Genomic DNA, 14,659 nt, shown 5'->3' with positions numbered 1-14,659 from the left:
ACACATCATTAAGCCCTAAGTGCTTGCGTCTGGAGATAGAGCGGACAGTCTCCTGGGCTGACCTTTTGTTCACTGATGAAAGCGCTGCTAATGAGTGCAGAGCTCCTCGGAGGGATGTTTTCATATGTTGAAGTGAAGCATATGCTGGCCATTAGGCTCTGTGTGTGTGTGTGTGTGTGTGTGGTACATATGACAGTGCCATACAAATAGCACTTGCCAAAACACGCAGAGCCCACTGCACCTCGTTATCCAGCCTCCAAATAGTGCTTGCTCTCCAAGGCCAAAGTCACATCCTCCTCACCATTTGAGAAAGACTGTGGCATCCCTGGAGGATGTGATGGTGCTTGGGGATAAGGCTCTCTGACCAGATTGCCTGGGTTTGAATCCTGTCTCTGCTCCCATGCTAGCTGTGTGATCTTGGGCAAGTTACTTAACTTCTCAGGGCCTATTCCTGCATCTATAAGATGAAGATAATAAAGCCTACTTTGAGAGGATTAAAAAAAGATAACTCCATGCAAAGCTCCTAGGACTTATATATTAGGTGCTCAAGGAATAACTATGCCACAGTTGTCAGTGGGAGGTGGGATTGGGAGGGAGGCCCTGACTGCTCGGAGAATCATCTTGGATGAGGTCATGTTGGAAATGGGTCCTGAAGACTGAGTAGTGTTTGGACACATGCCATGAGCAGGCAGGAGGGACTCCTTCCACTAGCAAAGGCCCAGCAGCTGGAGAGCTGGAGCTCGCCCAGGAAATAACGAGTGTGTGGTGAGAGCCCTGGCAAGCAGAGGGCACGGTGGGGAAGCAGGTCGAGAAGGGCATTTGGAACCAGGGCCGAAAAGGCACTGGATTTTGGTCCTCTGGCCGTGGAGATCATCTCCGCTGTGATAATGTGGGGAAACTCCCTTGCGGGCCATTATCAACGTAAGAGTAAGTGGTTGCAGGGGTTTGTGAGGGGCTTACTGCTTAGTCCAGCTGAGAGAAGAGAATTCTTGAAACCAGGGCAGTGGGATGGAGAGGGCTTGGGCGGGTGGCATACCAGGGCTAGGAGTACTGTGTGTGCCTGTCCCTGTCTGTGAAGTTGGGGACAAGCTGGTTTCGAGTGGGGCCAGTGAGGCCAAGGCCATGTCCTTCCCCTAGAGCTGGCTCAGGACACCTGGTTAGAGCCCACACAGCTCAGATCCACTTCCCGAACTCTGCCCGCTCCGGGGCCCCTCCAGTGTTGGTCCAGCTCCACCCTGGCCAGCACTGTGACCGGAGGGTCCCTTCTCTCACTTTTCCCATCTGTGCCACAAGGGGGTTGAATCAACGAGGCCCTGAGGGTCTTCGCAGGATAGCCCTCTTTTCCTCCTCCTCCTGCTCCCTCTCGGGTCCTGAATCTCTGAACAAGTGTAGGGCATGTGTGTTTCCAGGAGCCTCCAGGAGCCTCCAAGCGCCACTTGCTTCAGGAGTACGGGCAGCTACTGAGAAGGTGTGGAGGGTGGTCCCCAGAGCCCTTGACGGCCCAACCCTGCTTCCATCCCTGGGTTCTCCCAGGGACACTGGCCACATAATGTGGGTCCCAATTCCACTCTGACATCTCGAAACAAGAGACTCGGAAGCCAGGAGATGCTTCAGGAGCAAGGTCCTCAGACGTGTGGAGTTTCTCTGTGATGCGGAAAATGAGGCCCCTTTCTGCTGCTGGTCCCTGTGGTGCGGAGGGGAACAGTGGCGCCAGGGGGAGCAGGGCAGCTGCCCTCGCCCGCACGATGCCACCCTCGAGCTGATGACTCAGCGGTCAGTGAGAACCAGCCTGGCGAGACCCGATCACGTTCGCTGACCCGCGTACTTAGCCTTCTCTGGATGAGTCCTACTCTGAGCAGCCCCCTGACTGCTTCCTGCTTGCTCCAGCCTCCAGGCCTTTGCCCGTGGGGTCCCCCTACCCCCCCGCGCAAATCCCACCTCTCCCGCCTCAAGGTCCAGCTCCAGTCTTCTCTCTCCAGGGCTCCCTCCCAAACTGCACTCTCATTTCCCCCGCTAAATTCTTATTGCAAAGGCCGCCCTCCTCAGGGCTGAGATGAATCACTATCTCTTCCCTACTCTGGAGGCCCCGGGAGTCTGGTCTACTGTGGGGTGTCTGGAAGCACAGCCCGGCAGCAAGGGGCTCAATAGTGCCACCTGGTGGACCAGCTGCTGGCCTGGCCCTGGATGACCTGTGGAGGCCGAGCTGGGTTTGGGCTGTGGGCCTGCCCTGGGGCTCCGTCCCTCTCGCTGGAGGTCACCGAGGGAGGCAGGGCTTGGGCGTGGTGGAGGATCTGCACGGGCTCCCTGGGTTGAGTGCCGAGTTAAGCACGCACGGGGGACTGCATGCCCACACCAGGCCCAGGCCTGCCCCACCACCGCCCCTTCTTCAGCCTCGGTGCCTGAAGCACTCCAGGTAATCTCTGTTAGCCCACAAGTCACCCCAAACCCAGCACATGCTCCCTCTTAATCCATGCCATACAAATGCAGCTTCAGGACAAGCCCTTAGCTCTTCTAACTAACCAGATCCCCCCCACCCCACCCACCCACCGACCCCCAACTGTCTCCTCTTTAGAAACCCCGAGGCCTCCAGTGCATGGAATCGTTACTGGTCATCAGTACCATCTGTGCCTGAATATTGCAGACGTGTCTGTGTTGATGGAGCAGAGGAGGAGAGGTCTGGCCCAGGCCACATGTTGAAGTTTAGGGTCACAGGCAGTGAGGCAGCATGAGGGCACTGAGAGCTTAACAGGGGGGTGGGGACAAAAGGGAGGAGAGGGGCTTAGGGAGGTATGGCGGTGCAAAGCCCATTGGGCCCCAGTACCCAGTTCACTGGCCTGCCCTATTCACATTCAAAGCAACTTAAAGGGCTCTTCTCAATGTGCTGTGGTGCCCAGAAAAACACCCATGCAGCCTTCACCCCCTCACTGCCTAAAAGGTGCATTCTGGTTAACACAGCGCAGGATGCCCAGAGTGAGTCTGGGCCATAGCGGGGGCTGGAGGCACAGACGGGCAAGTGTGCCGAGTCTGTCCTACCATCCAGGCCTGCTGGCCACCTGGCCCATGCAAGCGCAGCCCCAAGTTCTTCTGGTACCAGATTCAAGGTCAATTTCACATTCCATAGGGAAGGGCGGAGCAGGTTCTTTTCCCTCTGGTGATGGGGGTTTTTATCCAGAGGCAGAGACCCACAGAGAGTGGATAAGGCACCCCCGAGCTTTCATCCCACGTCTGTTCCCACGGCCAGCCTCGAGGGAGAAGAAATGGGGAAGAGTCTTTGCTAAAGAGGAGGGGGAGGTGTATTCTCTTGCTCCATGTGTGATTTCAGGGGCACGACAAGTGGCCCCGCAGCCTACAGTTCCTCAAGGAACCAAGTCCTTTCTCATCAGGCTGGAGGGGAGAGAGCTCTGTGGTCAGTGGCCCAAGGTGTACATAGCTGTGCCCCCGAGGCATGTCTTGCTGTTTTAAGCTATCCTGGAGTTGGCCGTGGAGCCTTCCTTAAGGGCAGCTCGGGCTCATCCTGACTGCCTGCAGAGTGGACTTCCTGGCGGGGCAGGGCTGGGGCAGACTGGTCACCTCGAGGTTGACCAGCCGTTGGCTTCAGCTGCCCAAGACCATCAGGAGGCCAGGCGTTCACAGTGGGGCCTTCAGCAGAGAAACCCTGTCCCCAGTCCTCTGAAGCCACAGCAGCACACATCTCAAAGGAACCCTAGTGCCTAAATTCACACTCTTGTGTTAAAGTCAGGGCCTGCAGGCTGGAGCTACTTGAGGAGACCACCTGGTGACCAAAGAAATAAAGTGTCACTTCAAACCACTGCTGGCCTGCGTGGGTCCCAGGCCCCAGGGGGAATTTTAGCAGCAGCCTCCACCAACACCCCAACCTCCACCAACACCCCTTCTCCAGGCTGCTTTCAGTCCTACAAGTATCTGAGAGCCTTGAGGTGCTTTCTATTTAGTTAGAAATTAGGGGAACACCTTTGACATGGAGGAGAATGACCCCAATCCTTCTTGCCCATCCTGACCGTCAGCCTCATCCCAGAGGGACAGTCCCTGCTAGAAAGAGCCACAGCACTGCCCACGGTAGCTCTCCCGGCATGCCTGAGCCCCCGGTGCAGTAAGGGTGACGTTCCTGCCCAGAGCCCACCTAGCCTGCAGGATACACCTTCCCCAGCCTGCCTCACAGGCCTCCTGGGACCAGAAAGGATTAGCTCCCTGGAAAGAGATCTGAAACTGTGTGGAATTCTCCCACCTTCAAGCCACAGAGGATGGATTGTGGCTGCCGGGAGCCCAGAGCCCTCTGAGTGTCTGAGGGCCCTTTTTCTCACGCGACGTGTCAGACCTTGCGTGTGGGCTGGGGAGAGCCTTCTCAGTGGGTCTCCTTTGAAATCCACTTCTCTGATCTGGAGGGGAAGGACCGACACCCTCAGATTCCACGGATGCAAATAGCAAATGTCCCTCTGAGCAGCGGCTCGGCCCACCCTCCTGGCAGGCTTGGGTTTCAGTTCTCAACTTACACCGGCCAACAGAGTCTTATTCCCTTCTTATTGGCAGAGGTGCTGCTTCCCAGAGTCACTTGGGAGGGGGTTTGGTTGGAATCACTTAGTCTCTTCATGTCATGCCAAAGACTGGGTTTAACCCCGTGGTCCTTAAACCAAACGCGTCATTACCCGCTGTGAACTCCCCTCAGGGCTTTGAGTGTGGGCAGCACCCCCAGAGCGCTCCTGCCAGCCAGCCCCAAGGAGTGAGAGTGCTGTGACTTCACGCACAGCTGGGCCGCCCCCCGGGCCCTGGAAGCCCCTCCCATCTGCTTAGGAGTGTGGCTGACGGTGAGCCCCGTCGGCTGCCCTCGCCTGAAGGTGGGAGGGCCCAGAAGGTGGGGGGGGGGGGGTCTGACGCCACATTCAGCTTTGCCTCTGACCCCATCCTCTGGGACGCTTCCCCAGATGACCCCCGCCCCCTGCGATGACGCCCCCCGCCCCCCGCCCCGGTCGCTGAGCCCAGCGGCTCACTGCCCTGAGCTACTGCACCTTCTATATAAGTTCTGGTTGCCTCTGTTGGAGGGTCTCGGTGCCAGGTCTGCCGGTGGCTAGGGTCACACCTCAGGGGCCTCCTGGGAGATGTGGGTGGGTGATGGGAGCACAGGTGGCCCAGACACCCCACCACCTCCGACCAGACTTACTCTAGACCCACTCAACCTGGTGTAAATCCCCGCTCTGCCACTTGTTGGCTGGGCGACCTTGGGCAAATGTCTTAACCTTGCTGAACCTCGATTTCCTCATCTGTGAAATGAGCATCATAATAGTATCCACCTCACAGAGCCATAAGGCAGATTGAATGGAAGAATGTGTGTAAGGTATTTTGCACAGTGCCTGACCAGAGTTGGCCTCAAGAGAAGGAAACCACTGCTACCCATTGTATAACTTATATTGGTTTAAATATTGCCTCTGTAGATACATTTCATCTGGTGGAGGAGAAAAGAAATGTGCTGATAAAAAGTTCAAGAGCCATTGAGTTCCATCCAGCTCATTTTATACATCATCTGTAGCCAAGAGAGGGGAAGGAACTTTTCTGTGAGGATAATACCTTATTTATGTCTTACTGGAGAAGAAGTGCTTTGAGGTCGAGGACCACACTGGCTTCACCTGTTAACACCCCTGCCCACATGTGCCCAGCACCAGGCTGGGCTCCCTGTGGGTGAGGGTGGGTCCTCCCTGGGGGAACGCGATGCGTACAGGTGGCAGCTCAGGTGCCTTTTCTGAGGTCCAGGAAATGGTTCTGTTTCTCCCCATGGCCCACCCACCCAGTGACTCTACTTAGTCTTTGCTGACTCATGGCAAGGTCAAGGCCACACCCTGGCACAACATGTTTCATTTTGCTCACTGACAAATAGACAGCGGGCACCAATTCTGTGCCAGGCACGGGGCCCTTTAAACGAAAATTGCCCCAGCTATCAGGTCTCTTCCTGAAGCCAATTCACCCACCGCCTCGGGGGCGTGTTCTAATATCTGATTGCTCTGAAGTAGCCTGGAGTCATTGATCCCTAAGAGACCCAGCTGCCAGAATTCCCAAGAAAGTTCCCCAAGTCTCAGAAGCAAAACCTGCCAACCCTCAATTGTCAAATCTTGAAGGGCCTGTAAGATGTCTCTGGAGCTGCCCCTTCTCTTACACAGGAGGAGATGGAGCCACGAAATGGCCAAGGGCAGAGGTCAGGCCAGAGCTCAGGGCTTCTCCTACAACAGTGAGCATCTTTTCTGCAAAACAAGCAGCAGTTGCTCCAGAAGCCAACACTCTACTGGTTGCTCTTCTGAGGTCTCATTCCTTGAGATTTTAGTGTGTGTGTGTTGGGGGACGGGGGTCCAGGGCAAAGTGGGGGAGCCTGCCACCACCCAGGACTGGCGGCGGCAGCCCTGAGGAGATGAGCTCTGAGTCTGTGGGGTCGTGTCACGGGCTTTGCCTGCACTTGGGTGAGCGGGCGGCCTTTATTGGCACAACCGCCACCCCCCAACGAACATACCTGAGGCCTCCCCCGCCCAGGGGCTAAGGGAAAGCCTGCAGAGAGGACCAGAGAGGGCCTAGGAGAGAAAGAAAGACGAAGGAACTCAGGAATGTGGGCATTCAGGACAGTGGGGGGATTTCATTCACCAGGGCCATGCCACGCTGCCGCGGGCGCCCCCTCCACGCCCAGGATCCGACCCCCTACCGACACCGCCCAGTGGGCTTAGCAGAGTCGTCAGCCCCAAAGTCACAGTTCAATAGCTGGGAAGAGAAAGCTAGCCTTTCAGATTTCAGCCTCTTTGGAGAAGAAAGATGCGTCTACCCCCTCCCTTTTGGAGCCCACTCCTGGCAGTTTTCTCTATTATCCTTGTAATTTATTAAAGACCCACTGGGTGAGTAAGCAGCTGGCAGAAGGTGAATGATGGGGGGGAGAGGGGGGCGGGGCTGCCTCTGGCTGTCCCAGCACCTTCCCAATTGGGCTGCTACTCCTGTGTAGGACCAAACCCTCTGTCCCCTCAAACTTGAAATATTCAGGCCAGGCAGCCTACCTGGAAGGAGAATGAAATGACGGTGCTAACGTTTATTGCATGCTTTCTGCCACATGCCAGGACCTGGGCCAGACGCTTGACCCAAAGGCTTTATTGATGCATTCCTGGAGAACCTATTATTCCTGACCATCCTCCTGATAGCAGCCCGGCTGTGCCAAGACCAGGGTCCCACAGCTGCAGCAGCAGATGCGGGCGTGGAACGCAGCCCTGCTGACGCCGAGGCCGTGCCCAGGTCGCAGCCCTCCCCTCCCTGCGGAGCTGTCCATCCACCTGCTGCTCTGCCTGCTCCGGACCCTCTCACACATGGCCTCGAGGCTAGGCAGGGGTCCGTCGCACGTCGGAGGACACAGTCCCCCATCCCAGTGGCTAAGGCGCGGTGGCATCTCCGAGGGGCTTCCTATACCATGAGGCTTACACCGCTCACTCGGTTCTGACCACAGCCCAGGACACGGAGATGTTGTGACCCACGTCCTGCAGAGGAGGACAGCAGGGCTCAGAGGGGCCATGTGGTCTTATGAGCGGCAGAGCCAGAAATCTGACCCTAAGTCCGGGCTGGTGCACCACCTCCCAGCCCCGCCACCTCCCTGCACCAGCCCGCACGGTGCAGAGGGCCAGGACCAGGCGCCCCCGTGGCAGTCCAGCCCCCCGCCCCCTCCCTCACTGATGCTTCCTCTCCTCTTCCTCCCTCCAGTCCCCGATTTTCATCGCCCAAGTTGGCCAGGACCTGGTCTCCCAGACGGAGGAGAAGCTCCTTCAGAAACCCTGCAAAGAACTCTTTTCTGCCTGTGTGCGGTAAGTGCTCCGGCCTCCTGGCCTCCCTCCCTCCTTCCCCGGCCGGGATGTCAGGCCCCTCCACCTCCTCTTGGGCCGCCACACAGTCACTTGGTGAGGGGCTGCCTCTAGCCTCCACCTGGAGCACTGGGCACCCAGGGCAGGTCTTCAGTGCCCGAGGGCCCAGCCAAGCCACCCAGCAGCTTGTATATTTCTTATGAAGGGAAAAGATACCAGGATGCCAAGTCCAAAGAGAACATCTGCTTCAGATGGTGTTGAAAGCAAGTAGCTCTCCAGGCTGTTGAGACAGAGGAATGTGCAAAAATCTGACCCAGTCTGGGTGGTTTGGAAATCCTTCCCAGGCGCCCCCACCACTGCCACCCACGAGCACTGCTGCAGGAGCGGGGTTGCAAGCTGCCCTCTCGGCCACACCCCATGACCTCGTTGTAGGCTGTGCAGCAACTGCAATGGGACGTGAGACAAGTCGGTGGGTGTGGTGCCAGCCATGCACCAGTTAAGCTCCGTCATGCCGCACAGACGCATCACCAAGGCGTAGCAGCTAGCCTCACACCCATTCCTGGGCTCACACATACCCTCCCGTAAGCTGACGCGCAGGCACACAGACAGACGTACACGCCAAGATCACAGCTGGCGTGACGGCACCCCCGTTCAGACTTTGCGCCCCAGACATTCATTGAGCACCTGCTGTGTGCCTGGCACAGTGCTATGTAGGGAAGACCCTGTGAGCAGGAGCCCAGTCCTGCTTTCACAGCTTATTGGGAAGGTGCTGGGGAGAGACTACCGTGAGCACAAACAAGCCTGGCTGCTGCCCTCCTGGAGGTGGCCAAGGGTCAGCTCTGACAGCCGGTCAGGTCCCTGGGCTGCCCACCTGCCCCTGAGGGAGTGGCCATCCTGGCCCCCCACACCGGCCCCTGTTCTCAGGTTTGGCGGGACACGGCCTCCAAAGTGCCCCCACTCTGCGTGTCCCCTCCCTTCCCCAGGTCCTAAGCATCTGGGCTCGATTGGTCAGTGTGGCTGCTTCTTAAAGGGAAGAAGCCCATCCCTGCCTGCAGCCAAGTTCAGAGCCCTCCAAGGCCTGGCCTAGAGCTTGGCCCATAGCAGGTGACCCGTAAATTCTGCTGCAGGGATGAAAAGCTCCCAGGGGCTTCACTGGTCCCGACCAAATCTAGGGCCTGGACCTCTCTGCCCCTTCCCAAGACACCCTCCAGCTCAGTGTCCCAATCCCTCCCCTGTTCTCGTCTCAGCTCCTGTCCCTTCTTCAGCGAGGTCTCCCTGAGCCCCCAGGGACCTCACTTACCCCAATGCACGGTAACATGCCCCTGGGGGCATTTATTTCTTTCTTATTTGCCGTCCCTGTCCCCCCACCATGCTCCCTGCTGTATCCCAGAGCTAGAGCAACGCCCAAGGCAAGTACTCACTAAATGTTTGCCCGTGAGTCAGTCCATCAGTCAGTCTCAAAACAAGCTTTGTAGAATGGTGGGGCCTCTCGCCTCTCCTTCTGCATCTGTTGGAGGCCCCTGTGTATTTGCATTTCCAAAGTCTGGAAGTGGATGAGGCCGGGCTATAACCTGCTGGATAGGGCTCTGCCCATCTGCTCCAAGATCAGGATTGTAAAATGTTCATCTGCTTGTTCCCTCTGAGCTAGGTCTGTCCACGACTACCTGAGGGGAGAACCGTTCCACGAGTACCTGCACAGCATGTATTTTGATCGGTTTCTCCAGTGGAAGTGGTTGGAAAGGTGAGTGTTCCCCGGCACACAAGTGTGTGCCAATGTGTGTGTGGTGGCAGGGGGGGGTAATGGATTTTTCACCTAAGTTGTATAGAAATCAGTTACCTCCCCTGGGCTCCTGGTTCAGATAAAATTCAGCGTTCTCCTCCCAAATGCTCTACGCTTATTAACTTTACACACACGCGCACACACGCACGCACACGGACACACAAACACTCAGCATCTTGTTCTTGCTTTTCGGTTCACTGTCTTTGGAAATTCTTTCTCTGCCAGCACATAGAGAACTGCCATATTCTTAGAAAGATCTGCACATCCCTCCTGTAACCCACCCCCACTGATGGATGTGGATTTTGTGTGCAGCTTTCCCTAAGTAGTGAATAACTATGTACATACATCTTTATGTATTTTTGCAAATACATCCCTAGAAATTCCTAGCAGATGGGAATTCCTTGGTGGTCCCATGGTTAGGACTCGGTGCTTTCACTGCCGGGGCCTGGGTGCAATCCCTGGTTGGGGAACGAAGATCTCACAAGCTGCTCAGTGAAGCCACACATACACACACGCACGCACGAAATTCCTAGCGGAGGAATTCCAGAGCCAGGGTTCTCCACTGTGAGGGACTGCTAGATGGCCCTCCCAAACTGCTGCCCAGTTCCCAGTCCTGCCCGTGCCCGGGTGCCAGCTTGCCCTCTGCTTCAGCAATGCTGTTCTTGGTGCATGAGAGCCAGGTTTTTCTTGTTTATCTTTTCATCTCTAATCATAGGTGAGACCGAGCATCTTTTCATGTGTTTTATTTGCCACCTTATTCTCTGCAAAGCGCTCTTACATGCATGGAGGTGACTTGGCCAGGCAGAGGTGGCCTCCATGTGACTGATGAGGAAGGAGAGGCAGAGAGGATGTGGCTTGCTGGGTCACGCAGAAGGGATTAGTGCAGCCATGGGGAGACCCTGGCCCAGGACCCCCAGAGTGGTGCTCTGCCTACCACAGTTCCCAGGATTTGCAAGACAAGGCAATGCCTGCATTAAAGCCATACTGGGTAAGCTGGTAGGCGAGGAAGAGAGCTTTCCCTCCCACCGTCCAGGGTTCCTGTGCCCGGAGGCCTGGCACTCACTGCCTTCTGGGCACACCGTGATCAGAAAGCAAGGACCCCTCCTGCTCTGCATGTGTATCGGCTGAGTCCCCTGCAGATACTTAGGTCATGAACCTGCAGGACATGAACTGCTGAAAAGTCACATTCACGGCCCTTCCTGCCCACTTCAAGAAGCCCTGAGGAAACACCCTGCCCTGAAGTCTCTGGGGGATGTTTCTCTCCCCCCGACCCATGGGGGTGACAGAGCGAGCAGTGGACGGTCTTCTCTGTTGGTGCACTGCCTGCCACTGGCCACCTTGCCCGTGCATGTCATGACTCCAAGAGATGGAGAAGCCACGAGTGGGCCACCAGGAGCCCACAGCCTGGGTCTGAATCCCAGCTCTGCCTCCTCCCGAGGGGCCAGGAGAAGGGTGCTCCCCTCTCCACACCTTGGTTTCCTCCCCTGTAACGTGGGGATAATACCAGCGCCTGCCTCGTAGGCGTGGGGTGAGGATGAGATGAGACAGCTCAGCATACACCTCAACGTCAGCCTTTGGGCCTCGGGAGGTAAACTGCTGAGTGTAACCGCTGTGATGAGTCATCACCGAGCTCATAGGCATCACGGCTGTCACCTCCCCCAGCTGGTATGGGAGGGAGCAGCTGACCCTTGCGGAGGACAGTCTGGTGGGGAGGGAGCAGCTGACCCTTGCTGAGGACAGTCTGGTGGGGAGGTATTCATCTTGTCCCACCTGCCACTGTGGAGCCCTGAGCTGTGTAACACAACCTTGATCTGCACGCACCTTCCCAGGGCGGCGGCGTGGCGTCAGGACACCGAACGCAGGCTCTGCAGCAGGCTGCCTGGACTCCAGTTCCAGCCCCGCTACTTACCAGCCATGACCTTGGGCATCTCATTTCACCTCTCAAAGCCTAGGTGTTCTCATCTGCAGGATGAGGACAGTAATAGTCTCACCTCCTGAGGCTGGTGTGAGGATTACATGAGCTATGTACAAGCTGCTTCGAGCAATGGGGATTGTTACCATAGAGACCCCCAGAAGGGGCTGTGTCTTTCATTCCTAGAGCTCTAATAATGACGTGTGACACTCAGCAGCTTACAAAGAGCCTTCCGATGCATATACCTTTCTAATATCTCCATTTTACTGAAGATGCAAGGCTCAGAGAGGTTGACGGGTTGGTCCTGGGTCACACAGCAAGGGCCTGGCAAGGTTGGAACCTCAACCCAGGTCCCTCACTCGAGTCCTTCACCCTTAGTCCACTTTCGCTTCCAATGGAAGTGTTTAACTGTGGCCACTGGCTTTCACTTTACTTCTCAGTACCAAACACATGAAATGGACTTTTAAAAGTCTGTGTGCTGACCCAAAGGAGTTATGCCCTTTTGAGGCTGTTAAGCTGTTGAAGCCAGCAGGGCAGGACCTTGGCCTAGAAATGCCCTAAATGACTGACAGCACCCCGCCTCCCCCCCACCCCTTTTTTTCTTGCTAACGAGATCATGGCCTGTTGCTGCTGTGATGTTGAAATATTAAAGGGATTTTTTCCCTCCCAAGGTTAACCAAGAAATTCCTCGGAAATTGTATTACACTCATTTCCCCCAGCAGAGGAGCTCTGCGGTAATGTCGGCCAACTGTTTGTTCTCCATGTATCGTAAACTGTTAGGCCCGGTCGCCTTCATGTGGTTTCGAGGGCAGCTGGAGGAAACGCTTCCCAGGGCCGCATGGCGGATGCAGGCGCATGGCAGGTTTGCTCTAGGCCCGGCCGCTCGTGTGTAAGATGCAGAGAAGGGGGGTCCTGCACAGGGGCGGCCTGGGCCCTGCTTCCTAAAGAAACACCGGAGGAGAGGGGGTGAGTCACAGCACATGAATTCAAGACAGGCGGGCCAGGGAGCGCCTGGGAGTTTTCAGGGCTGTGCTAAGCTAACAGCGTGGTGCCGAAACGGTGATTTCTGGTGAAACCCAAATCCTCTTCAGCACCCAGCAGCGAGAAGAGTTTCCACGGAGGATTCATTGAAGAGCTGCTGGGTGACCAGAGGCTCACTGGTCCTTCTCAAGTTGACCCAGTTCTTTGGGCCAATTCAGTCTCACGCCAGTCCCCGCCCCAGTTAAGACTCTCGGGGTGGGGTTGGGGGATGCTCAGAAACAGTCCTAGAGAGCCAACAGCCAATTTTAACATCGTAAAAACTGCTTGTTCTTATCCGTGAATCGATTGATGGACATTTAGGTCGTTTGCCTAACTTGGCTATTGTGAATAATGCTGCAGTGAAAGTGGGAGTAACATATGGTAATGTTTATACAGTGGAATATTACTCAGCCTTAAAAAAAAGAAGAAGAAGAAGAAGAAAGTCCTGCCATCTATGACAACGTGGACGGACCTGGAGGACTTACGCTAAGTGACATAAGCCAGACGTAGAAACACGAGTACTGCATGACCTCACTTATATGTGGAATCTAAAATAGTCAGACTCATAGAAGCAAGAGTAGAGTGGTGGTTGTCAGGGGTGGGGAGGAGGTGGAGAAATAGATGTTGGCCCGGGGCACAAGGTTTCAGTTATGCAAGATGATTAAGTTCTGGGGAATCTCATGGTGACGACAGTTAACAGTACTGCATTATTTACTTGAGATTTGCTAAGAGGGTAGATCTTAAGTGTTCTTGGAAAAAAGGAAGGAAGAGAGAGAGGGAGGGAGGGAGGAAGAAAGAAGGGAGGGTGGGGGAATGTTAATTTTGTGAGTTGATGGAATGTTAATTACCTTGATTGGGTGATCCTTTCACAATGTATACATATATCAAAACATCAAGTTTTATACACTTTGTCAATTATACCTCACTAATGCTGAAACTAAGAGGGGAAAAACCTCATTTTTTCTTAGCCACACAGGCCAATAATGAAAAAGCACAAGCTATCTGCAGCGTGGAGTCCTTTGCTACAACTAAATGGCCATTGATTTATTACTTCATGAGTCCCATCCTTGCCTCCTGATCAGAGGCGTGTCTCATTAGACATTATAAATGGCTTTGGCAACCTTGAGAAGGAAAGATGGAGTTGGTGGAATTAGGCTTCCTGACTTCAAACTATACTACAAGGCCGCAGTGATCAAGACAGTCCGGTACTGGCACAAAAATAGAAAGGAAGATCAATGGAACAGAATAGAGAACCAGAGGTAAACCCACGCACATATGGGCACCTTATCTTTGACAAAGGAGGCAAGAATATACAATGGAAAAAAGACAGCTTCTTCCATAAGTGGTGCTGGGAAGATTGGACAGCAACATGTAAAAGAATGAAATTAGAACACTTCCTAACACCATACACAAAAATAACTTCAAAATGGATTAAAGACCTAAATGTAAGGCCAGACACTATAAAACTCCTAGAGGAAAACATAGGCAGAACACTCTATGACATCCATCAAAGTAAGATCCTTTTTGACCCACCTCCTAGAATCATGGAAATAAAATCAAGAATAAACAAATGGGACCTCATGAAACTTAAAAGCTTTTGCACAGCGAAAGAAACCATAAACAAGACAAGAAGGCAACCCTCAGAATGGGAGAAAATACTTGCCAACGAAGCAACGGACAAAGGATTAATCTCCAAAATATATAAGCAGCTCATGCAGCTTAATACCAAAAAAGCAAATAACCCAATCCACAAATGGACAGAAGACCTAAATAGACATTTCTCCAAAGAAGACATACAGATGGCCAACAAACACATGAAAAGATGCTCAACATCACTCATCATTAGAGAAATGCAAGTCAAAGCCACAATGAGGTATCACCTCACACTGGTCAGAATGGCCATCATCAAAAAATCTAGAAACAACAAATGTTGGAGAGGGTGTGGAGAAAAGGGAACTCTCCTGCACTGTTGGTGGGCATGTAAGTTAGTACAGCCACTATGGAAAACAGTTTGGAGGTTCCTTAAAAAACTGAAAGTGGAATTACCATGTGACCCAACAATCCCACTACTGGGCATATACCCAGAGAAAACCATAATCCAAAAAGAAACATGTACCATAA

General features: G+C 54.4%; 1 protein-coding gene across 5 annotated transcripts in view; it reads left to right on the top strand.

Annotated features, from left to right (window-relative positions):
• The window catches only part of GRK5 (G protein-coupled receptor kinase 5), a 217,917-nt gene that overhangs the window by 179,264 nt on the left and 23,994 nt on the right, over positions 1-14,659 (top strand). For all 5 annotated transcript variants that reach the window (XM_057734474.1, XM_057734475.1, XM_057734476.1 and 2 more), the window contains 2 exons: positions 7,729-7,829; positions 9,475-9,567. In XM_057734474.1, the coding sequence (XP_057590457.1) occupies positions 7,729-7,829; positions 9,475-9,567 (194 nt within the window). The remainder of the gene's footprint in view (positions 1-7,728; positions 7,830-9,474; positions 9,568-14,659) is intronic.

This window comes from Hippopotamus amphibius, chromosome 5 (assembly GCF_030028045.1).
Source record: "Hippopotamus amphibius kiboko isolate mHipAmp2 chromosome 5, mHipAmp2.hap2, whole genome shotgun sequence".
Classification (NCBI taxonomy): domain Eukaryota; kingdom Metazoa; phylum Chordata; class Mammalia; order Artiodactyla; family Hippopotamidae; genus Hippopotamus; species Hippopotamus amphibius.
The sequence above is the reverse complement of the archived record's forward strand: the minus strand, read 5'-3'. Positions and strand labels throughout refer to the sequence as shown.